At 39.3% G+C, this 24344-nt stretch overlaps 2 protein-coding genes across 6 annotated transcripts in view; both read left to right on the top strand.

The window, feature by feature from the left end:
* Positions 1-5182, top strand: part of LOC108249510 (proenkephalin-A) — a 31251-nt gene extending 26069 nt beyond the window's left edge. Inside the window, exon 3 of the mRNA XM_025002182.2 lies at positions 4366-5182. Within this exon, the coding sequence (XP_024857950.1) occupies positions 4366-4914 (549 nt within the window). The 3' untranslated portion in view covers positions 4915-5182. The remainder of the gene's footprint in view (positions 1-4365) is intronic.
* Positions 5183-7847: 2665 nt separating this feature from the next.
* Positions 7848-24344, top strand: part of LOC108249507 (short chain dehydrogenase/reductase family 16C member 5) — a 62527-nt gene continuing 46030 nt past the window's right edge. For 2 of the 5 annotated variants that reach the window (XM_037981951.1, XM_017438939.3), the window contains exons 1-5: positions 7850-8131; positions 12367-12694; positions 14592-14723; positions 19042-19141; positions 23548-23692. In XM_037981951.1, coding sequence (XP_037837879.1) covers positions 12374-12694; positions 14592-14723; positions 19042-19141; positions 23548-23692 — 698 coding nt within the window. In that variant the 5' untranslated portion in view covers positions 7850-8131; positions 12367-12373. Of the gene's footprint in view, positions 8132-10756; positions 10825-12366; positions 12695-14591; positions 14724-19041; positions 19142-23547; positions 23693-24344 lie in introns of all 5 variants that reach the window. The other 3 variants (XM_017438941.3, XM_017438940.3, XM_017438942.3) reach the window with 3 other exon arrangements.

Raw genomic sequence — 24344 nt, 5'->3', positions numbered from 1 at the left:
GTAATCATCAAAATTAAACGAAATAAACATTTGAAATATATGAGTTTGTATGTAATGTATGAATATAATATACAAGTTTCACTTTTTAAATGGAATTACTGAAATCAATCTACTTTTTCATGATATTCTAATTTTATGACCAGCACCTGTAATAACTAATGCAACAGGCATATAATTTCATTACAATATATTTACTCTACCTCTGTCTTTGTCACACTTTTTTCCTTCCTTGGGCACCACATAGTTTTGGTTGTTGTGACATGATTATTGTTAATGATGCTTTCCTGGGTCATGTCAGAAAAATCAATCATCTCCCAAAAGTGCAGGTAATATAATCAGCCGGAGGTGTGGGGAGGCATTGATGGGGTGAAGAATTTAGGAAAGCATTATTATCTTTTATTTTGGCTTTGCTGTGCAGTTAAATTCATGTGTTGTTTTTTGTTTGTTTTTTTTTGAAGAAATAACAGTACTAACTTGTACTAAATGTGGTGTGGTGCCACTGTCACCCAAAGAAAGACAGCACCCTTAGCTTTTGTCTATACCGCCTAGATGCCACAGACCAGCTCTGATTTCCAGAGTTATCTTTGGCAATAGTTCAAAAGACATTGTTTACACAAATATGCATGTTTTTATAAGTTTGGGAAACATTCTGATGCCAAGCAAAGTCACTTCAGTCACTTCCATTTGCTGGTCTCTACAGTTGTACAAGAGGGGACAGAAAAAAAGTTAAAGAATGTGACAGTTGATACCAAATGAACAATCGCCTGTCCCTTGCCCTCCCTGAAGTACCTTGCCAACTCCAGATACCTCTCTAGCGTAAAAACAGCATTCCAGTGCAAAACAGCTTCCCATCACTTTTATTTAATATGTCAGGAAACTGAATTACACAGAATTTAGCTGTAATATTTGGTAGTCAATGTAAGTGTTTCTCATCACATGTGTTTCCCTCTTTCAGGCTGAGAAGGCTTTAATGTCAGCAAGTGAAATCAGACTACGGTTTAAGGTGATCATACAGCAGGAAAGTTGGTCAAAACTGCAGGGATTGGTTGAATTTGCATCAATAGCTGTGATTACAACATTGCAACATCCTAGTGAGAAAGGCTAACATTTGACAGTAAATCTTTATGTGCACTGTAGTTTTATATAACATTTTAACCTAATTAGTTTTTATACCTCAATGTGTTTTCATGTGTTTTCACAAAGACCTTTCAAAGGGCAGGTGCTCAAACTTTAAAAACTTTAAAAATATATAACCAATGTAATTCACAACATGATCTGCTGAATTAAAGCAATTCAAATTTCAATAGGATGTAAAATGCTTCTGTCTAAGTCATCAAATCACTTTCTGCTCCATCTCTATCTGGGACCAAACCAGAAACTGCTGGTAGAAACTGATCCAGTGTTTTTCCAACAATGATTAGCAGAACAATATCAACAGCATGGGACATCCACCCAAAATTACAAAAAGGAAATTATGAAAACTAGTCAAGAACTTGTGTTTTTTATGATTGTGTGGTTTGAATTAATATCTTTGCAACATAAACCACTAACCATGACATATTTGTTTTGCTTGTGCTTTTCTTCATCAGATCAGGAATCTACTGTCTTGTTCAGCCAAGCTCATTTTGGAAAAATCTAATTACAAAAAAATAAAGTTGAGCCATCTTTCATTGCTTCATACAAAATTTCTACCTTGGCTAAACATAAAGTGTTTCACAAAATTAACATTCTTTAATTTCTCTCCTGATGCTATAAATTGGATCAAATCATATTTACAAAACAGATCACAAGCTGTTAGAGTCAATAATGAACAGTCATCTTACATGAGAAATAATGTGGGCCTGCCGCAAGGATCAATACTGGCCCCTCTTCTGTTCAGTTTGTATATAAATGACTTACCCTCTGTGTGCAAAGGATGTGAGATACAAATGTATGCAGACGATACTGTAATTTATGTACATGGTAAGACCAAGGAAGACGTAGCCAAAAAACTCTCTGAAACCATGCTACATGTGTCAAAATGGCTCCACAATTCATGTTTACATCTAAATGTTAAAAAAACTGTATCTATGTTCTTTACAAAAAGAGTATCAAACTGCTCAGACCCAGATGTGTTTGTTGCAGGCCAGTCCATCACAGTAGTGTCAGAGTTTAAATATCTTGGACTCATTCTGGATTCAAGTTTCACATTTAAAAAACATGTAAAGAAAGTCACTCAAACAGTCAAACTCAACCTTGCAAATTTCAGACACATAAGAAATAATCTGAACACAGATGCAGCAAAATTGTTTTTTAATGCAATGATTATGCCTCATTTAACATACTGTCTTAGCAGCTGGTCACGGGGCTGTAAAACAACATTAAAACCAATCCAGTCTGTCTACAAGCAGGCTCTAAAGGTTCTGGACAGGAAACCCTTTCGTTTTCATCATTGTAGTATACTGGACAAACATGTCCTGTTAAACTGGGAAAATCTAGTTACATTTCATGATGCAAATCTGGTCTTTAAAATTTTACATGGCTTTGCTCCACCACCACTTACCACTTTTTTCACACAAGGTAGCAGACTCACCAGATCTGTCTCTTCTAATAACCTTATAGTCCCACTGAGAAAAAGCTCATTTGGTCAGTCAGCCTTCTCAGTGCGAGCAGCCCAGTCCTGGAACACCATTCCAACTCATATACGCAATGCAGACACATACAGAACTTTCAAAAATATGTTAAAGACATGGTTACAGGAGAATCAAACCTGTAATCATAATCAATAACTTCTGTCTGCCTGCCTGATGCACTTTTGTATGCTGTTTAAATCTTATAATTGTAATAATGTCTTTGTTTTTTACAGATTAATGTCCAACTTTTATGTAGATTACTAACTATGTATTTTATTGTTTGCACTAATTTTTAATGTTGTTTTATTATGTTGGCATTTTAAACCTTGCCCAGGGACTACAGTTGAAAACTAGCTACTTAGCTAACACTGGCTCATTTACAGAAATGTTTATTAATGTGCACTGTCCCTGTTCAAATAAAAGGAAATAAATAAAAAAATAAAAAATAAACGTTCTGCACTGTTACAAAATCATTTTAGAACTAGTGACTCAGACAAATGGGGTAAAGATCTCTCTTCATTAACATTTTTTTTTCTTTTTTAATAAAGCAGCAGCACTCTGCTGCTATAGAGACAGGAAACAGCTCCTCCTAGCCTGGCCTTGGGAAAAAAGAGACTTACATCTAAAATCCATGACACAGTTCAGATATCACTCCACACTCCATTCAGTAATTATCACAGTGCCATGCTCCTCTGTCTCAGTCATGTGCTTTGAGTCTCACCCTGAGCTTACAGACACATGCAAGACTCCAGTGGAAAATTTGCCTATTTTCTTGCAATTTTGAGTCACCAGCTAGTCTCCAACACTCACAGCCCAGTGAGGTACTGCCTTTGTGTACACTCCCTTCCTCACTCCTCATAGGTGATTGTGGTTCAGTGGTTAGAGCAGTTGTCCTCCAATGAGGCAGCTGGAGGTTTGATTCCACCAGTATGCCACATGTTGAAGTCTCCCTGGGTGAGACATTGAATCCCTCACTGCCTCCAATGTGTGCCCAGTTGGTGTATGAATGTGATCTAAAGCACATATTAGACTCTATAGAATGATTTAATCAGGTTAGCTTTGTAGAGATGCTGTCGAGTGATGTATGAATGAGACATCAAATAGTACTTCAAGAATATGGCTGAAATGTAGTTATATTAAAAGAAAAATCAGAAACCTAGCAAGCATTGACACTAACACCTATGATAGCCATATGTTTGGGGAAATTGTGGCTTTATACTTAAACATTGATTTTTAACCATAAAGAGTGTTTTTTAGTACATAAACTCTAACTTGTGTTTGGAGCTATACATCACCTGTATATACCATCTCTAAATTTGCAGATGTTTAGGCTTGATTTGTCTCCAACCTGAAGAAGTGTACAGTTGGATGGAGGGTAGTTTAGTGTTTAGGCAACCACTTTGTAGGCAGGTGTTGCAAAGATCACTGACGTGTAATCTTAAAGGGATCTTTGCTTCCACCTAGTGTCAAAAGCTATTTTAGTACAGCTCACATGTAGCATAATTCCTATCAAATGTAATAAATATCTGAAAAAGTGAATTAAGTACAAATTTTGTATTTAAACGGAACAAAAAGATTTGAAGCAGTAGATTAGATTTTCACTTTTATGTTGAGTTTCAGTTTAAAATGAAAATGGAAATAGAGCAATTCTTACTTGATAAAACAGAATAATGCAACTAAAAGCATTATTTATTAGGACTGTTTTTTAACATCCTAATGACATGTTATTTTTTCCTTTGTTTGTTTTTTCTAGACATGTTCACTTGAGTGTGAGGGTACCTTGGATCGCCAGAAACTGCGCATGTGCCAGGACTTACTGTTTGAGGAAGATAACAGCATTTCTCTAGATGCTGATCCCCGTCAACAGCAGGAACAGGAAGCAGCGGGTGCCATGATGTCCGATAAGGCTGAAACATCATCTGAACGTCAAATTGTTGAGAAATATGGTGACTTCATGAAACGCTACGGTGGTTTCATGTCTCGTCGCTCCTCTGCCCCCGTGGAGACAGAAAATGATCTGGGAAACCAGGATGAGGAAGAAAACATCCGCCTCGGGATCTTAAACATCATCAGTTCTGCCAGAGAGCGTGGCAGTAAGGCAGAGAAACATGGAGACGTGGCGTTGGGCAACCTTCTGGAGGAGGTGTTGGGGCGTGAGCTCAAGAAAAGATATGGAGGCTTCATGAGGCGTGTGGGGAGGCCTGAGTGGCTGGTGAACAAAAGCAAAAGTGGAGGGTCACTGAAAAGAGATTGGGAGAATGGCAATGTGCTACAGAAGAGGTATGGGGGCTTTATGGACTAAGAAACCTCTGGTTGACCCTCAGTACTTTTGTCCATTCAAGCTCTCCTTGTCAGCTCTTCTCTTTGGCATGTGGACTTGTTGGTGTTTGCATTAACTTCCTGTCTCCTATACGAACTAGAATGTAACGTTTGAGTGTGTATAATGTGCTTCTGTCTGCTTTATTTGTTTAGTTTGTCTTGAAATGGTAAAAACAAATGAATATAAAAATATTTTCTGGTCTTGTTGAAATGAATATACTATTTATTAAATGAACCAGTTAATCAAGGAATGTGTGAGTGTCTAATTTCAAAATATTTCAAACTGGATGTTAATCTAATGCCTAAGCTGAGAAATGACAGAAATAACAGAACTGAAAATTAAAAACACTATATAGTATCTTACAACAAAATGAGTTACTATGGGGATTACAGTGCCTTGCAAAAGTGTTCATCCATCTTGGTATTCTTTCTGCCGTATAATGTGAAACTCAACGAGATTTTTATTTTGGTTACAATTTTTAAAAAAAAATTGTTTTAACCCTTAAAAGGTGTTTTGGGGAAAAATCAGCCACACATTTATTTCTGCTTTTGTTTTTATTTTTAGTGTTGTCAATTAACATGGATGTTCCTGACAAATCCTAATTTTTAAACTCAGATTTGTCTTAAATGCTCCCATAAAATCTCAGTCAGTTGACTACCATTTAGTGTTCCTTTGTGAAAAAAAATCAACTCATTGAAACTCAGGGATCAGACAAAGTGCAGCCAAAAGACCCCTTATGATGACTAAAAATTTTGGACACAGTGTTCCCTTGCCCGGACACTGGTCACCGGGGACATCTTCCATTGAGGATGCGGAGCCACGGTACTTTGGGTCGGGCTCTCCAATCTCCGGTGCTGAGGTCACCAAAGTGGTTAAAAAGCTCCTCAGTGGCAAGGCTCTGGGGGTGGATGAGATTCATCCGGAGTACTTTAAGGCTCTGGATGTTGTAGGGTTGTGTTGGTTAACGCGACTCTGCAATATTGCGTGGACATCGGGGGCAGTTCCCCTGGATTGGCAGACCGGGGTGGTAGTCCCCTTATTCAAAAAGGGGGACCGGAGGGTGTGTTCCAATTACAGAGGGATCACACTCTTAAGCCTCCCTGGTAAGGTCTATTCGGGGGTTCTGGAGAGGAGGGTCCGTCGGATAGTCGAACCTCGGATTCAGGAAGAGCAGTGTGGTTTTCGTCCTGGTTGTGGAACACTGGACCAGGACTAGAGGGTGCATGGGAGTTCGCCCAACCAGTCTACATGTGTTTTGTGGACTTGGAGAAGGCGTTCGACCATCTTCCTCGGGGAATCCTGTGGGGGGTACTCTGTGAGTATGGGGTACCAGGTCCTTTGATACGGGCTGTTAGGTCCCTATATGACCGGTGTCAGAGCTTGGTCCGCATTGCCGGCAGTAAGTCGGGCTTGTTTCCGGTGAGAGTTGGACTCCGCCAAGGTTGCCCTTTGTCACCGATTCTGTTCATAACGTTTATGGACAGAATTTCTAGGCACAGCCAAGGTGTTGAGGGGATCCGTTTTGGTGACCTTAGGATTGCGTCTCTGCTTTTTGCAGTTGACGTGGTCCTACTGGCTTCATCAGACCGTGATCTACAGCTTTCGCTGGAGCGGTTCGTAGCCGAGTGCAAAGCGGCTGGGACGAGGATCAGTGCCTCCAAATCCGAGGCCATGGTCTTGAGCCGGAAAAGGGTAGAGTCTCGGGTCGGGGTCTGTTCTCGGTGGGATATGCCCGAAAAAGCTCCAAAGGGATGTATCCAGGAGGCATCCTAATCAGATGCCCAAACCACCTCAACTGACTCCTTTCGATGCGAAGGAACAGCGGCTCGACTTTGATCTCACCCCCCTTCCACCCCCGGAGGATGCAGCTCCTCCCCTTATCTCTAAGGCTGAGCCTGGCCACCCTACGAAGGAAGCTAATTTCTGCCGCTTGTATCCGGGATCTTGTTCTTCACCACAACTGATCAGTTGAACTCACACACTTTAATACAACTGTTCGGTCACACCAGGTACCATGTCAGAACTTCTTTGTGTCTTATCTTCTCCTGCATTCTTCCATCTAGTGACAAGAAGTACCAACAGCAACAAATGCATTCACTGTGTAAACCTCAGAACACAACACAACCATCACAGCCTAGTGTTGTACTTTTGGGTAGCTCTACCAGTTGCAGCTCAGTGAAGTAGTACCTTAACTAGTTTTCAACAGTTGCAGCCAAACGAGATACTACCCTAACTTGTCTCCACCTGTTGCAGCCTGCCTACTCACACAGACTCAGAGGTAGGCAAAGGTGGGGGCGACCTGCAGCCCACAAGCTTGAAACACAGACCTCTCACTCTGCATTAGGCCTTTAAAATGTTCACTCTCCATGCTCATTTAAACATGTAACCCTTAACCATCAAACCATCTAAACCCTCTGAACTTTCTCACCTTTCTTATCTTCTTTCTCTACAATTACTCTGTAAAAAGTCCTAAAAGGAAAACCATTACTAAGTGCACACACATATACACACACACCATAACCTCTTTAGTGCCATAAATAACCACCATAAACTCTGTCTCCTTAACTCCGTAATACTAACAGAAAAGGAAACGTGTTGCTTTTACTGTTTATTTTGTGTCAACATCATGAAGGTCATTTTCTCCAGCTTCGTGTGGGTTCAAATGTTTGGGACACACATAACTTTTAGTCTTTACAGATTTTGAAAAATCTTGGAGTACACACTAACAGACTGGTTTCAGCAGATTTTTGTATGATGAATTAAAGACAGGAACTAGTTCAAGAGTTCAGTTCAAATAAAATCATGTTCATAGTTTACTATTATATTAGATTGAGCGATAGAAACTGTAACATGCACTCAAATGACCATAATGCTTTGCGCTGCAGAAATGACGCACGGGGCGTGCCCCGTGCATGGGAGTTGTGGTAGAGTTCGTATTTTTATGCCCGCAGGCTGCGGGGAACTCGCTGTGGAAGCTGTTGGACACGCGCTCTCCTCCTGATCAGCCAGGGTGTGTTGACCAGCTGTAGGAGCTACTTCCGGTTTATCTTCCACAGATCACTGATCGATGTCTGCTCCTGTCGGTGTGACGTGGAGAACAGAGGTCGCGTGTTTATCTGACATCCTGTTTGTCTCTCAGAAAGCGGAACCAGTACGGGCTCTCTTTGAACCGCTGATAGATGTTCAGGATCATCTCGTGGTAAGTTTCACCTGCAGAAGTTTGAACACGGAGCATCAGAGACGAGCTAAAAGAAACCATAGATCTCCGGATTTTCAGCTAGTTACTGTAGCTAAAGTTTGTAGTTTTTGTACAAATAAAGCGAAACAATACAAAACAAATAAATACATGTGAAAACGATGAGGCTTTGAGAGGTTTATTCGTTAAAGGCTAATTTGCAACCTTAGTCACTAAAATCAATTATAAAATTAGATATTACACACACACACACACACACACAATCACACAATCAATGCAAAATTAAAGGCCTAGCATCCCTTGAAGGAATACACATCACTCACTTTATTTCATGCAAGAGCTTTAGATTTAACTTATCTAATGGAGAGAAATGATGGAGTTGTAGCTGTTTTGATTGAAAACTTGAAAGTAATATTCTTATATTGCAAGATCTCACGCTCAGACTATGTTGTCATTGACTGTCAGCAACTAGGACACCTAATTTTAGTTCAATATCTGTAAAACTGACTGACTGTAGCTGTGGTGGCCATCTTAAACTGGGTTGCCTTTGAAGGTTAGTCAGTTGTAGATGTACATCCAGTGATTACTTTCTGAGAGTTTCATTAAAATCTCTCCAGTGGTTCATGAGATTTTTTGCAAACAGAGATGACTCCAAATAGTTAATAGCAACATTTTAAACAGTGATCTTGTGCAATTTGTTCCTGCTCACACAAGTTAGTCAACAGAAGACAGTCTGACAAGTGGACAGACAATCATACTAACAAATGTTTTTTTTTTGTTTGTTTTGTTTGCTTTGTTTGTTTGTTTTTACATTCTGTGAATAATTGTATATGTGAGTGCATCTGTTTAGATTTAGTTAAGGAAAGCACACACACTGACAGGTTGTTGCTGTCCGATTTAAAAAGAAAAGCAGAATAAGAAATCTGAAAATGCATTCTGACGTTAAAAGGGTTAAAATCCCTGTAATATTGTTTTAGATAAGATATTCCAGTTACATTATCAGTCTTTAAACTTTGAGGTTTGATGGTTATGCTGGGCTAAACAAGTTCAAAGTCCAGGTCAGTATCATAGTGTACATTGATAGACCACTGACAGGAGTCTGGAACAGGGCCAACTTTCCCCGTCAGCTGGTTTTAGTCCCGCCCCCTCCATAGAAACAAATGGAACATTGCCATTGGTAAAATAAAAAAACATATTTAGGTTAATTTTGTTCAGGTGTTGACTCCCACAGTTTTTACCTTGCGGCTGTATGTTCAGATAATCTTTTTTGTTTTTAAACAATTTTAGCTGTAATTATTATTTCATGTCGTTCCAAAAATGCAACATGGTGGTTCCTTTAAACAAGGTCCTGCTGCCTTCAAATCCCAACAATGAGAGAAGGCAAAGACACTTGGTCTATCTATATCTGTCTATGGTCACAAAGGCTTAAGTCTTGTGGAATTAGCTTTTGTGGAGTACTTTTGGGTAGTCAACATCTTGGCTGTAGTAGACAGCAACCATTGCAGTCCCAGTTTGAAATATTAAAGCCAGAATCTCACTGGGCTGCAACTGTTGGTGAACAACATTCATGAGAGCGTCTCCAGAATGTCTCAAAACTAGGAATGGGTAGTGCTTTTTGAATATTCTAAATCTAGTTTAAATGGGAGGGTGGCATGGTGGAGCAGTGGTTAGAGCTAAACCGTCTCCTCACAGCAAGAAGGTCCCAGGATCACCTCCTGGCCTGGGGCCTTTCTGAGTTGAGTTTACATGTTCTCCCCGTGCATGTGATGGGTTACTACAGTTTCCTTACACAGACCTAAAACATACATATTGGTTAATTGGTAACTAAATTGTTCCTAGGTGTAAGTGAGAGCGTGAATGGTTGTTTGTCTCTGTGAGTCTCTGTGTGTCACAAGTCCATCACAGGGACACACAGAGACCAGCTGAACCTGACCAGTACAAAGGTGGCTGACGTGGACAACAAAACTTAGAATACTGTTTTCTAAGCTGTGCACATGAAACAAGCTAGGGTTTTCAAAAACTGCCTGCTCAAAACAAGGCTGCACGGCTTGCTGATCACTTGTTTGCAAAGACTCAAAGTTCCGTGAGACTGCAACAGAAAATGTGCTTATTGTTTTCACAACTTTGGGACACCAACTAGTCTCCAACATCCGCAGCTCAGTTAACAGCTGATTAACGGTGGAAGCTCACCCCAATTAAAATGGCTGTCATTATTGACTGAAGTTGGAAAATACAAAAATGGCCTCAATATTTGACCCAAAGAGCTGAAACTCCATCATTTCACAATATGAGAGGTTTCTAAAAACTCTGGTATGAAAGGCACTGTGTGATTTAAAAACTCCTTCAACGAATGCTAGGCCTTCATTTTTTTCAACATCTGAGCCAAATGAGAGAAAATTGATTACATGTTTGATCTGCAGTTTAAGTCTGATTTTTATAAAGTGTATTATCTTCAGCTGCACCCACTAACTCAAGTGTTTCGTTTAACGGCACACAGTGTTTAAATGACATACTGTGTTGAGAAAAACGATTGTAACTAGAAATATTTAAAGAGAGGTGGTGAGTGTCAGTATACTCAAATGACATTTTACTGGAGGTGATAACCTTTATGATTTTTCCCACTGACAGATTTTTCTTTGGCTCACTGAACATTGGTGCAGATTTCATATTTGTTGAAGCAGAGCCATTGCACAGAGGTCAGTGCAGAGTTCAAGTTCAAATATCTCTAACTCAGTTAGTTGTTGTAAGGTGACACACTTGTGAATGAGCTTTTAGCTCTCCAAACTTCAAACATTTAAGGCTTTAACACACACTGCTGTTTAGTCTTTCCTTCCACTTCCTGGGTAAGTCCAACACCAGAGCTTTTGTTCCTCACAGCCTGACAGATATGCGCTGTAAACAAATTGCAGCTGGGAAACCACACTTTATCTTTTTGATCGCCCACAAATGGCGCCAAACTTGGGTGCAGTTTGTTGTAACGTGTGCGCCCCTCTCCCCTCACCCTGTGTGCCTCTCTGCTGCTCTGAGCTCCACTCTGTGACACAGCTGCCAACAGCTCATCAGAACATTAGCAGAAATGACACTATCTATTTAAATGCTGCCAGAGTTTTAGGTTTTTAAAAATAAATTCAGACCACAAAAGGCCATTTGTTGTGGTGACAATTTACAGGCAGACTGGACTCATCACAAGACATGTTTTTATTGCAAAATGTGATGTGGCGGGGTCCCAGAGGGTTCTTGTGATGTGTGAGTGGGCTGCTTCCTGTCTGGGCAAGAGGCATGGCCAAGGGCTGAGGACTTTGAAGGCACAATGCCAGTTCAGCAGGACCAACCGTGCTCTTGTTAGCAAGGGAGGTTTTTTAGGTTTAGGTAGATCATTTGGTCATTAGATATTATTGATGTTTAGTTCTGTTTCCCCCATTGTGTTCCTCTAAAGGTCTGACCAAATCACTATGTAAGTTACCCTTCTGTGTCTTTGCGGGAGGTCAGTTTGGTGAGTTAGATTTTGTTTTGCTCAGTTAACATTTTGTAAGTCACTTTTTGAGGAGAGTTAGATTTAGTTGACCTCTTTTATGGACCCATTAACTATATTTGAACTTTGTCATTTGTTAGGTGAAATAAAGACCCACTTTGAATATATTTTCCCGTGTCTTCTATGCCATCACTGCTTGGTCCTTCACAGCTCCTTAATATCAGTAAACTGACTGTTATTGATTAGCTGTGGCAGCCATCTTCTGATTGACTCTAAAAGCTGATCAGTTGTCGATGTACAACTGAAAGTTTGATGAAAATCTACCCAGTGGTTCATGAAATGTTTTGCTGACAGACAGACAGGGTTGACTCCAACAATTCTAAAATTTTAAAGGAAGACCTTGTGCAAAAAGTAAAACTTGGAGTATGTGTTGTGAAGGACTCTGCTACCATCGCACCATATTTTAGGTCAGTTTGTGTTAGTTTGATTTGAGTTATTGCTGCTTTTGTGTTTGCTAAGTTTGTTTGACTGTGGCTGTCATCTTGTCTTGGCTTGACTCCAAATGATAGTCAGTTGTAGATGTGCATCCAGTTATTAATTTCTAAAAGTTTCATTAAAATTCCTCCAGTGATTCATGAGATATTTTACAAACAGATGGACACAAACAAAACATTATAGCCCTTTTGGTAATGGTAGATAGAAAGACCTGCATGTGCTTTTTCTTAAGGAAAGTAATTAATAGTTTTCTTTTTTTTTTCTGTCTTAGACTCATCATGAATTTCTTTCTGGAAACGCTTCAAGTCATCCTTTTGTCTTTTTGGTACAATTTGGAATCTTTGATTTACTTAGTGGTGCCAAGAAAGAAGAAGAACATTAGTGGAGAGCTGGTTCTGATCACGGGGGCAGGCAGTGGGATTGGTCGTCTCATGGCCCAGGAGTTTGCTGCCCTCGGTGCTGTTCTGGTTCTGTGGGACATTAACGAGGAGGGAATGAAGGAAACAGTTCGGCTTCTTAAAAGCAGTGGAGCCAGCAGAGTCCATCATTTTGTCTGTGACTGCAGTGACAAAAAGGAGGTTTACAGAGTTGCTGAACAGGTAAGGATTACAAAACAACATCCTGCAACTTTAAATAAATAAAAATAAACAACAACTACATTCAGCAGGTAAAAATAAATAATCAGCACATCATTTCCTTAGTAAATATACACTGACCAGCCGCTGTATTAGGTCTAGTCTTTTTTTAGAACAATGTTCTGCAGCAAACTTTAAATGAACTTCCATGTGTTTTTGTTTTGTTTTATTTTAAACTGCTGTACCTGCTTGTTCTAAGTCTTTGTGAAGCTCTCTGAAAATGGTCACTGGCTCTTAGTCAACTCTTCTAGTAATTCTTTTTACTCCTCGGTCAGAACTCTAGCGAGAAACACCCAGTAGTGGCCAGTTCATGGTAACATGATATTCTGTACACTTCTGGATTAAACCCCCAATGGTGCTCACTGGAGCATTCAGAAGTTTCAAAATATGTCTGTCCCTAATGGCAATAATGAATTTGGGACGGTCTTGAGAGAGCTCTTTGTTTTTACCTATGCTTCTTGGTAATGACAATTTTTTTCATAGGCTTCCACCAGCTGATATTAATTTGCAATTCTAAGAGGCAGGATTGCTTGGTTGGTGTCTTGGCTCTCTATGCCTTTTTGAAGTTCCTTTTCTTCATGTGTTCAATACTTATTAATTCCACTTTGTTACATGTAACTTAATTTGTGGACTTATTTGTATAGTTTTCCTCATATGTGTGCATTACTTGAAATGTTTTGGACATCTGGTGTAGAGTTCATGCCAGTAGCCACATCAGAAATACTATATTTACTGGGAAAATGTTAACTCTTCTGTTTTTGAGGTCACTTGAGATTTCCAAAAAATATTTCTATTTGCTAAATGCCTGAGTTATTAGAGAGAATTTTTTTTAATTACTTTTTTCAAAGTCAAAGGTTTACATACACTAAGATTCCTTTAAACACTTGACAGGATGTCAGGGCTGTGGAAGCTTTTGATAGGTTAGTTGACAACATTTACACCAATTGGAGCCACAGCTGTGGATGTATTTTAAGGCACACCTCAAACACACTGCTTCTTTGTGTGGCAGCATCGTAAAATCAAAAGAAATCAGCCAAGACATCAGGAAGAAAACTGTTGACCTCAACAACTCTGGTTCATCATTGGGTACAATTTATAGATGCCTGGAGATATTTGTTCAAACAATATGACACAAGTATAAACCCCATCACAAAACCCTGATCTCAGTCCCATAAAAGATTTGTGGGCAGAGTTGAAAAGACGTTTGGGCAAGGCAGTCTACAAACCTGACTCAATTCCACCAGTTCTGTTAGGAGAAATGGGACAACATTCCAGCAAACTGTTGTGAGAAGCTAGAGGAAGGAAACCCAATGCAGTTGACTCAAGTAATAGAATTTAAAGGCAATGCTATGAAATGGTAAGAAGATGGATGGAAACTTGTGACTTTGAAGAAAGTAAAGTAAAGGAAAAAATCTCTCTCATTATTTGGGCATTTAACAAACAAAAATAATTTGGGGAATTCTAACTGCCTTAAAACAGGAAAAGTCTAGTCTAATTTTATGTGAGACAGTCAGGAAAAAAAAAGATAAGTAGATTTTTATAGTATATAGTATAGAGTGAATGGAAATGCATGGTTTCAACATTATGTATACACATATACAGTATATACCAGGGGTGGGCAATCCTGGTTCTTGAGGACCTCGATCCTGCATATTTTACTTCTTTCCTTGCTCCAGCACACCTGATTCAGTTGTTAAATTACCTCTTCATGTTCTGTAGAAGCCTGTTAATCAGCCATTGATTCACATCAGGTGAGTTGGAGCAGAGAAACAAGTAAAGGATGCAGGATAGTGGCCCTTCAGGACCAGGATTGTCCATGCCTGGTATATACACACATGTATATTTTCTTTTCTCCTTGCAGGTGAAGCGGGAAGTGGGTGACATCAGCATACTGGTAAACAATGCTGGAATTGTGACAGGAAAGAAATTTATGGATTCTCCAGATTCCCTAATTGAGAAGACAATGGAAGTAAACACAATGGCTCACTTCTGGGTAAGTCATGAAACCTGTTATTAAAAACAAAATTGTATTCTATTAAACATCTCAAAGTAGTACAGGTGGAACATAACCCAATTTAGAAAAAGTTAATTTCATCTCAAAGGTTTTTAAATGTAACTGAGCTGGCAGTGAATACCTAACCCATTTAAAAGAGTAATATTCATCATGCACGCTTGTTGAAAAGCTATGAAATCTAATCTCAAAAGTAAAACTGAACCCTTACCTAATTAATATGTCCATAAACATTTTAGTCCAGGTCTGAAACACCATTAGATCTCATTCCAAAAAACTAAAATTAAAATATCTATATTGACCAAATAAAACCACTTTCACTTACATATCCTTTAATGAAGTTTTTCATTAACCAGCTAATTAAATCATTAAATCAATGTTTTCTTTTTCAGAATCAGTTTCTGGATATACATAACAGATTATTGTTTAATCTCACATACAAACATAGACATTTATTGTTTTTTCTTGCACTGAACTTGCACTTGCACTTTTTTCTTCTTTCTATTATTGCCTATGATGTACAAATATTTCTAACAATTGTATTTTTTATGTATTATATCATAATAAAAATGGAAGGAAAAACAAAAAGCTAGGAAATCTAATCTCAACAGTAAAACTGAACACATACCTAATTAATATCTCCACAAGCCTTTGAGTCCAGGTCTGAAACACCATTAGATCTGACCTGGGTTCCGCACCATGTAACAGGTTTACCTATGCCATGGTTCCTCTTAGAGATCCGGTTCAAATAACTCTAAAAAAGAGGATTCCTGCTTAGTGGTTCTACAGAGTTGCTTATCAACCCTATATGTCAACCCAGGATCTCTGACTCTGGGTCAGTGCACATTTATGTACAATGGGTAGATCAGCAAACCAACCATAAAGCTGCAGCGACAAGCAAAGGTTTGTTTCCTGGCAGTATCCAGTCACATGTTGAAGACACTGAACTCCTCATTGATCCGATGTGTGCTCCATCAGTGTGTAAATGTGATCTAAAGCACTCATTAGACTCTATAGAATGAGTGCTGTATGTATGTGTGTGTGTGGATGGGGAAATGAGGATGTAGATTGATTTGTAAAGTGCTTTGAGTAGCCTGGTTGGCTAGAAAGGTGCCATATGAGTACAGTCAATTTACCATTAGCTTTTTTTTGGTCACATACAATATTGCGTGATCTGTTAGAACTATGAGTACGTGTTGTAAATGACGGGGTTTTTTTCCATACAGGATTTACATTTTACTTACATTTGAGTACTTGCCGATACGCAGTACTAATACGAGTAGTGATAAATGCATTGTACTTCTTACAATTTCTTTAAATAATGTGTTGAAATTGAAAATCAGAGGAGCTTATTTTTAGCGTTAACTCCTCAAACTGAGCAGGACAGCAAGTTTTTTCCAACAACACCTGTTGGTTAGCAGTGAAACTGTCAGGTAGTTTTTATTCACATCCATAAACTCCTAGGATCCTTTTCTGCTCAGTGACAGACTGTAGGGTGTCCGATCCTGGAACTGGAGGGCCATACACTTGTTTTTTTTTTAGATGTTTTATTAAATTGCTTGTGTTAAAAGTGTGAATTTCATCCCTCCTCTTGAAAACTTTAGTGAGCAGAGGTTGAAGTTAGCTTTACTTCTATTGAGGAATGTGCCTTTTAATGGGAAGTAATTCACATTTGTTTAGATTTAGAGTCAAACCAGAAGCGTTGGAGGTGTTGATGATTTCAATTGAGTTTTTTATTTCACATTTATTCTTTAAAAAGAAGAGCTGTATCATCCGCAAGCTGGGAAATTATAATATGTCTGTTTGCAACATTAATCCCTTTAATTTTTTCCTTGATTTTAACTGAGAGAATTTGCATGGCCAAAATGAATATATATGGGGAGACTGGACACCCTTGTCTGAGACCTTTTCAGATAAAATCTTTTAGAGCAGCCATGTGCCAATTTTATAGATGCATTACATTTCTTATATAACGATTTTTTAATGAAGATTTGTCCATACCCAAACACCTCTAGTGCTTTAAACAAAAATGTAAGTTCAACAGTGTCAAAGGCTTTAAAAAAAATCCAGAAATAATATAAAACCATCCCCCTCTATGAAATCTGAGTAATCTAGCAGATCAAATATAAGTCTAATTTTACTAGATATATGTCTACCTGGTATAAATCCCAATTAAGTTTCATCAACTCAACTTCTTCAAGAGTACTTTTTAATTTTTTTAGCAATACAACCTGCAATAATTTTATAGTCATTTTGTAGTAATGTAATCAGTCGGCAGTTGTCAAGAAAAAGTTTCTTTTTGTGGTTTAGGAATCAGTGTCTACACCCACATTTTGCAGAGCCATACTAAAATGTTAGTGAAAGCAGATTGTGAGTGATCAGAACAACTGAGATGAGGTGGAGCGGTGGCTCTGCATGCATCCTAACATTAGCAAACAGAGAGACCAAGGTTTTATTGCCCTGTGGTGTTGAATCAACAAACTTCTGAAATATCAGGAGGGTGGAGTCCAATTGAGTTTGCTTAAAATCACCTGTACCTGCAACAAAAGCCTCCAGGTGTTTGCCTGTAGCTTAGCAACAACAACCAGAATTATTTCATGTTCTGCTGCCTCAACAGGTGATGAAGGGATGTAAAGAGCAATATCAGAGCAGCTGCAAATAATGACTCATACTCACAGCTAAAAGTTCCAGTAGCACAACTGTTAATTGAACTGAACCTGAAATAGGACATCACAATTTGATCATAATCTTCATTACTTCTGCCACGGAGGTTATGTTTTTGGATGTGTTGATTGGTTGGTTTGTTTGTCTGTTCGCAAGAGTATTTAAAAACTAATGAACAGATTTGGATGAAATTTTCAGGAAGTGTTTAATTGTCACAAGAATCCATTTGATGCATTTTGGTGAAGATCTTAATCATACTATGTTTTAATGACTGTATGGCCTTGGTGAAATTTACAATTCTCTGAGTGCTTTTAGTTTAAAAAAGTATTATGGGTTTAGGAAATCATCAAAATCTTTCCAGAGCTTTTAGATAATGGCCTATAAGCAGAGGTGTACTTACATTAATGTATTGCATTAATGTATTCAAGTAAAAGTACAGTTACTCTGTTGAAATTTTACTCAAGTACAAGTTACTTGTATAATAATCTACTCGGATAAAGTAAATCATTAAAAACTTGAGTAAAAGTTGGTTACTTTTGTTACAGCAGGAAGGTGTCTCTCCCACGGTCGCTCTTAAATAAAAAAAAAAGACCTCATAATTTCATATGCAATTACAAAATAAAACATGTTCGCAAAATATATTTAAACACTTGGAGGAAAAAATTGTCAAAAAAGTTGTCAGACCAACTTATTCATCAACAAAACACGTTGAAAAAACAACAAAGCAGCTGGTAGACAAAAATTACTTGCCCTGCTTTGGGGTTTTTTTACAGTTCATTCTTGTAGCTACAGTGATACAATTCTTTCTCACAGAGACATAAGAATATATAAACATGACTTTTAAAACAGTGTAAGCTTTGAATATATTTCATACATCTTTTATAAAGAAGTTCAGGTTGTTTTTTTTTTATTGATTTTCATGAGGTTCTGATGCCGGTCAGTGGACTACTAGAGGGATGGATTCAGTTTTAGCTCTGTCCATTCACTGATTTTATTTATTTTCCCAAATAGAAAAATCAAACTGACACACAGTGATTGACACATCTATAGTCACACCCGCTACTATAACGTTTTAAACAGATTGACAAATAACAAAACAAAAAAATTCACTGTCATTTTAAAAGCCAGTCAGTGCTCCACATTTAGATGTTTAGTCTCTCGGAGCTCTAGTTGGATCACACACCGGCTTACGGTATGGTTGTGGTTTTCTTCTCCTGATTTTTAATTCACGTTTACATTCACAGTTTTTACTCAGTCATGGATAGGACTCCAAATGTATCTAAGTACAGTACTTAAAATAATGCATACTCAAGTAAAAGAATAGATAATATTAATTACTTAAAGTACAAAGTACACAAAATTCCCTCAATTCAAGTAGCATAAGTAACTTAAATTCACTTCTTTCCATTTCTGCATATAAAGGTACAGTGTGCTTGCTCTGTCCTTACAGAAACCAAAACGTTATGTGTCCAACTTTATAAGCCCAGTATGCTTTAGCTTTGTGTTTTTCAAGGTGGGGTTGACATAGATTTTTGTGGTCAAATATCATATTTTATTTCCTGGCAGTTTTTTTGGTGTTAACACCATTTGTATATTTTTTTATGATTTACTTGTTTATTTTCCATTTTCTGCTTAGACCTACAAGGCCTTTCTTCCTGCCATGATCGCCAACAATCATGGTCATCTTGTCAGCATTGCCAGCTCTGCAGGGCTCATAGGAGTTAATGGATTGGCTGGTAAGTCCTCTTTTATGTAATTCAACCACAGTTCACTAAAATGCACTTTAGTTTTTATGCACTTGTCATAATGCAAGATGTATTATAGCACTGTCTGTTCATCTGTCTGTGAACAATTAATTGTTCGAGATGTAACTCTGCAACTGGAGGGGGGGGGGAATAACATCTCAAACTGCACAGCTGAACACCTCACAGATCAACAATGATCCCTATTGATGGGTCTTCTTCCATCATTATGATTCAAAATAGGATAGATTATAAGATCAGAAATTATTCAGTGATGTACCTTGACCTTGGAGCTCAGCTTGAATGGTTTTGGATGGCTTTTTTGTTACCATTTGCCCTACTAGTCTGATCAACCTGGGGGTCACATTTTCTCTTGCATTCACGTACTTGAATGTTGGCTATTGTCCCACAGGGTTTCCCCCAGCATTTTATAAGCCTGGTGGCCGCCAGGCTTTGCTGACCCTACCGCCTAGCTAAGCTCCACTTGTTAATTTTAAATACGTCATTTTTTATACACGTTTTTTTTCCACCCGCTCCCCCAAAACCACTTCCTTTAGCTACCTCACCAAGCGAGGGTGCGCGCGCGGAGTCATGTTGTGCCCCTTTTGTAACTTGGTGTGGACCGCGCGCGCCGCACTCCATTCAACCATCTGCACTCTTTTTACCATATTTCCACTGGTTACGTAGCGTACTGCCCCCCGTCTTTTGGAGAATACTGCTCCGACGTAAGCACCAAGTATAAACGTCTCCGTGTGCTCAGGTCAGCTCCCTGTTCACGGAGCCCTGTGGGACTCTAATGAGCCCTGAGGCCGAGCCTCCTTCAGCTACCTGGAGTTAGCATGTTGTCAGAGCCACAGTAATAAACATGGGACGAGTGGGTTTAACCAAAAATGGTTAGTTGAGCTGAAATTCAGCAGGTGGCTTTACAAGACTGAATATGGTAAGCATGTTTTGTGCTTAGTGAAAATATCCTTGTTTAACAGTAAAATGATGCTATTAAATTCATCATTAGATATAATTTGTTTTGTTGTTCCATGTAGTGATCCAACATGCAGCCTGTGCCACAAAAAGCACAGTCCAGCATCTGTCTGTTTGTCAGAGTTCTCTGTTGTTATTCATTGGCCTGGAAGTGAGACGTGTGTTGGTGCTTTGTTTGCACTTTTTCATTTATGTTAATTTATTTGTAAATGTGACTTAAATTAGGATTTAAATTAGGTGAAATCAATTAATATTTATTTTAACTGTATTTTTGTTTAAATAAGTATTTCAAAAGTGCCTTTTTGTAAAACTGTAGTTGTGTAAATATTTGGCACAAATATCTTACAATATCACATAATAAATAGCCATATTCTCAACTTTCTGTCAACTTTAATAATTTTTTTTACTAAATCACGGTCGGCCGGCGAATGGCCACCTACCACCGGGCTTAGCCTCTTTTCTGGGGGAAACCCTGGTCCCCTGAACCTTCTACTTTTTAATAATCTTGTCATCTGTGGTCGGAGGAATATGAAGCTTCTTAGAGATGATCTTGTGGCCTTTAACTTTAATATATATATATATATATATATTATGAGCTCCTTAGACAGCTCTCCCCTTTGCTTTCTCTGCTCCATGGTCAGTGTGGTGCACACAACCATACCAAACTACTGTATCACCTACTAAAGGCATGCTGATATACATTATTCAGTGGTTTAAACTGAATCACTTTTCACGAGAAATGAAACAGAGCTTTTGTTTTGATGAGCTGTAAGAGGACCAATACACTGATCCATTTCTGCAAATGGATAGTTTTCTGATTTGAAACAGGCAGCTCTTCAAGCTAATCTGTGTGGAAAGGTTTTATGGTCCCAATTATCACAGACAACAGCACAGAGTGAGGAGAGGTGGCTGTTTGGCAAGCTAAGTAGGTCATAAATTGCCTTTTTGTAAGAAATACCAACAAGGTCATAAATTGAGTGAGGGGAAAAATAGTGTTTTCATTTATGGTGCTCTTTTGCTAAATTTTGCGGCAGTTTGTTTAACACGTTCCAAATGTGTTGCCTAAAAAAAGATACACTCTGGAGGGCCAGACTTAGATTCAACTTAATTTTACCAAATCTATTTTTTTACCTACTGGATTATGTGCAGGTTTGGAAGGAACTGGTGCCATCACAAAAATACTGAGGGGTAGTGATGTGGTACCGTCTTGGGTTGCCAGTCCGATGTGGAGTACTGTATTGGACTGGTAACCCTTGACAGGTTGCCAATTCTGCGCAGTATCTTGGCTGTGCCTAGAACTGCACATTTCTGGACTGAGATGTCTGATGTTGTTCCTGGGATCCGTTTTAGCCACTGCTCCAGTTTGGGGGTGACTGCCCCGAGGGCCCCGATGACCACAGGCACCACTGTGGTCTTTACCTTCCAGGCCTTTTCCAGTTCCTCTCTGAGGCCCTGGTATTTCTCCATTTTCTCGTGCTCCTTTTTCCTGATGTTGCAATCACTCGGTATTGCTACATCCACCACAACTGCTTTCCTCTGTTGTTTATCCACCACCACAATGTCCGGTTGGTTCGTCATTACCATTTTGTCTGTCTGGATCTGGAAGTCCCACAGGATCTTAGCTCGGTCATTCTCCACTACCTTTGGGGGTGTTCCCCACTTTGACCGCCACTTGGTTATGTCGTTCCATGCATGCTTTCCCTGCCAGCATCTTGCACCCTGCTGTTATGTGCTGGACTGTCTCAGGGGCCTCCTTGCACAACCTACACCTTGGGTCTTGTCTGGTGTGGTAGATCTGAGCCTCTATTGCTCTGGTGTTTAGGGCCTGTTCCTGGGCGGCCAGGATGAGTGCCTCTGTGCTGTCCTTGAGTCCAGCTTTTTCCAGCCATTGGTAGGATTTCCTGATATCAGCCACTTCAGTTATTTGTCGGTGGTACATCCCATGTAAGGGCTTGTCCCCTCATGATGGTACCTCCAGCACCTCGTCCTCTGTTCCCCACTGTCTGAGACATCCGCTGAGTACATTGTCTGTTGAGGCCTTGTCCTTGATGTATTTATGGATCTTGGATGTTTCATCCTGGACAGTGGCTCTCACACTCACTAGTCCTCTGCCTCCGTCCTTGCGGCTTGTGTACAGTCTCAGGATGCTGGATTTGGGGTGGAACCCTCCATGCATGGTTAGTAGCTTCCAAGTCTTAACATCTGTGGTCTTCATCTCCTCCTTTGGTCAGGTAATTATTCCTGAAGGGTATCTGATTACTGGTAAGGCATAGCTGTTTATCGCACAGATCTTGTTCTTGCCATTGAGCTGGCTTCTCAGGACTTGCCTTATTCGTTGGAGGTATTTGGCTGTGGCTCCTTTCCTTGTGGCCTCATCGAGGTTGCCATTTGCTTGTGGTATTCCCAGGTACTTGTAACTGTCCTCAATGTCTGCTATTTTTCTTTCTGGAAGTGAGACCCTGTGTGGATGACCTTACCTCTCTTCGTGACCATCTGACCGCACTTCTCTAGTCCGAATGACATCCCAATGTCAGTGCTGTAGATTCTGGTGGTGTGGATCAGTGAGTCGATGTCCATGTAGAGGAGGTGACTGAAGGTGACCCCATTCTTGAGTCGGTATCCGTAGCCAGTCCTGTTGATGATTTGGCTGAGGGGGTTCAGTCCCATGCAGAACAGCAGTGGGGACAGCGCATCTCCTTGGTATATGCCACATTTGATGGACACTTGTGCAAGTGGTTTGCAGTTGGTTTCAATAGTGGTTTTCCACAGCCCCATCAATGAAGGCTTTTATATATATATGAAGGCTTTTATATATATATATATATATATAAGACCAAATATGGTAAGCATGTTTTGCCCCAGTTGCCTCTTTACACTGGCAGCCATGCATGGTGACTCATTTCTTAGGCAAGAAGACCTTTCAATTTCTCCATTCTTTGACATCCATAATTCTTCACCTACAAGCAGTTGAAGAACTACTGAAGTTGTGGCTCATCTTTGTTTTGGCACTGGTTGATGCTCTATCTCATTCTCAAATGACTGTCGGATTCTGAGTTTTGAGAAATGTGATCCTCACATTCTGACAATTCTTCCTCTTTATCATTATCTTCTTTCTCTTCAAAAATCATTTGCCAGGCCTTTTGAGCAGACATTCTTTTGGCCGTATTGAACAGTTGTGATAAGGAACAACATTAGGAGGTATATTTATTGTGTCCCGCCCCCCAATTTGCAAGAAACTCAGTCTTGATTCTAAAATGTACCAAAAAAAAAAAAGCCAGAGCATAAACACTCAGTGTTTGGAGTGTTATCAAGTGCTTGTTTGTAAAAATGTGTTTAAAAAGTTAATGTTTTGTATAAATGCTTGTTTTTTTGTTTATCTTGTGTTCATTTGTTTGTGTGCACATCTATTTTTTACTTCACAGACTATTGTGCCAGTAAGTTTGCAGCGGTGGGATTTGCAGAGTCTGTAGGCCTGGAGCTGCTGGCAACAGGGAAGGATGGGATCAAGACTACTATTGTGTGCCCCTATTTTATCAACACGGGAATGTTTGATGGGTGTCAAAGCAAGTAGGTCTCTTTACATGAACTTTCTGTTCTTATTTGTAAACTTTAGGTAATTAACCTTTTGTTGTTATTTGTACAAGTAAACCTTACAGAACAGTCATGAGAAAATGACAATTCACCCTCTGTTTTATCAATTTGATGCTCTGGCGCATACAGATGTGTGTGTGTGTGCGTGTGTGTGTGTGCATGCACGTGGGCGTGCGTGTGGGTGTGGGTGTTAACATCTTCTTAGGAGTGGAAGTCCCAGCAAATTCATCCTGAAGGCCAGACTGTATAATGCTCAGAGAAATGAGCTCCAACTCAGACTCTATAGATCTTATTTGGCACATTAAAAGTTAAAGGTCAGAACAAGACAATTCGAAAAACACTGAACAAGCATGGCTTGTTTGGAAGGGTTTCAAGAGAAATTCTCTTCTCTCTAAAAAGAATGTGGCAACATGACTTAAGTTTATGACGTTTCATGTGAATGAACCACAAGGCTTCTGGAACACTGTCCTTTGGACACATGAGACCAAAGGAAAAATATTTACATGTTTACCCATAAACCACTTCAGCATAAACACTTTGCACCAACTGTCAGCACAGTGCCGGACGGCTGATGATTTGGCTTGTTTTACAGCCACAGACCTGGGCATCTTGCAGTTAAGTCAGCCAC

This window comes from Kryptolebias marmoratus, linkage group LG20 (assembly GCF_001649575.2).
Source record: "Kryptolebias marmoratus isolate JLee-2015 linkage group LG20, ASM164957v2, whole genome shotgun sequence".
In the NCBI taxonomy this organism is placed as follows: Eukaryota; Metazoa; Chordata; class Actinopteri; order Cyprinodontiformes; family Rivulidae; genus Kryptolebias; species Kryptolebias marmoratus.
Note: the sequence above shows the minus strand (reverse complement) of the source record. Positions and strands in the feature narration are given on the sequence as shown.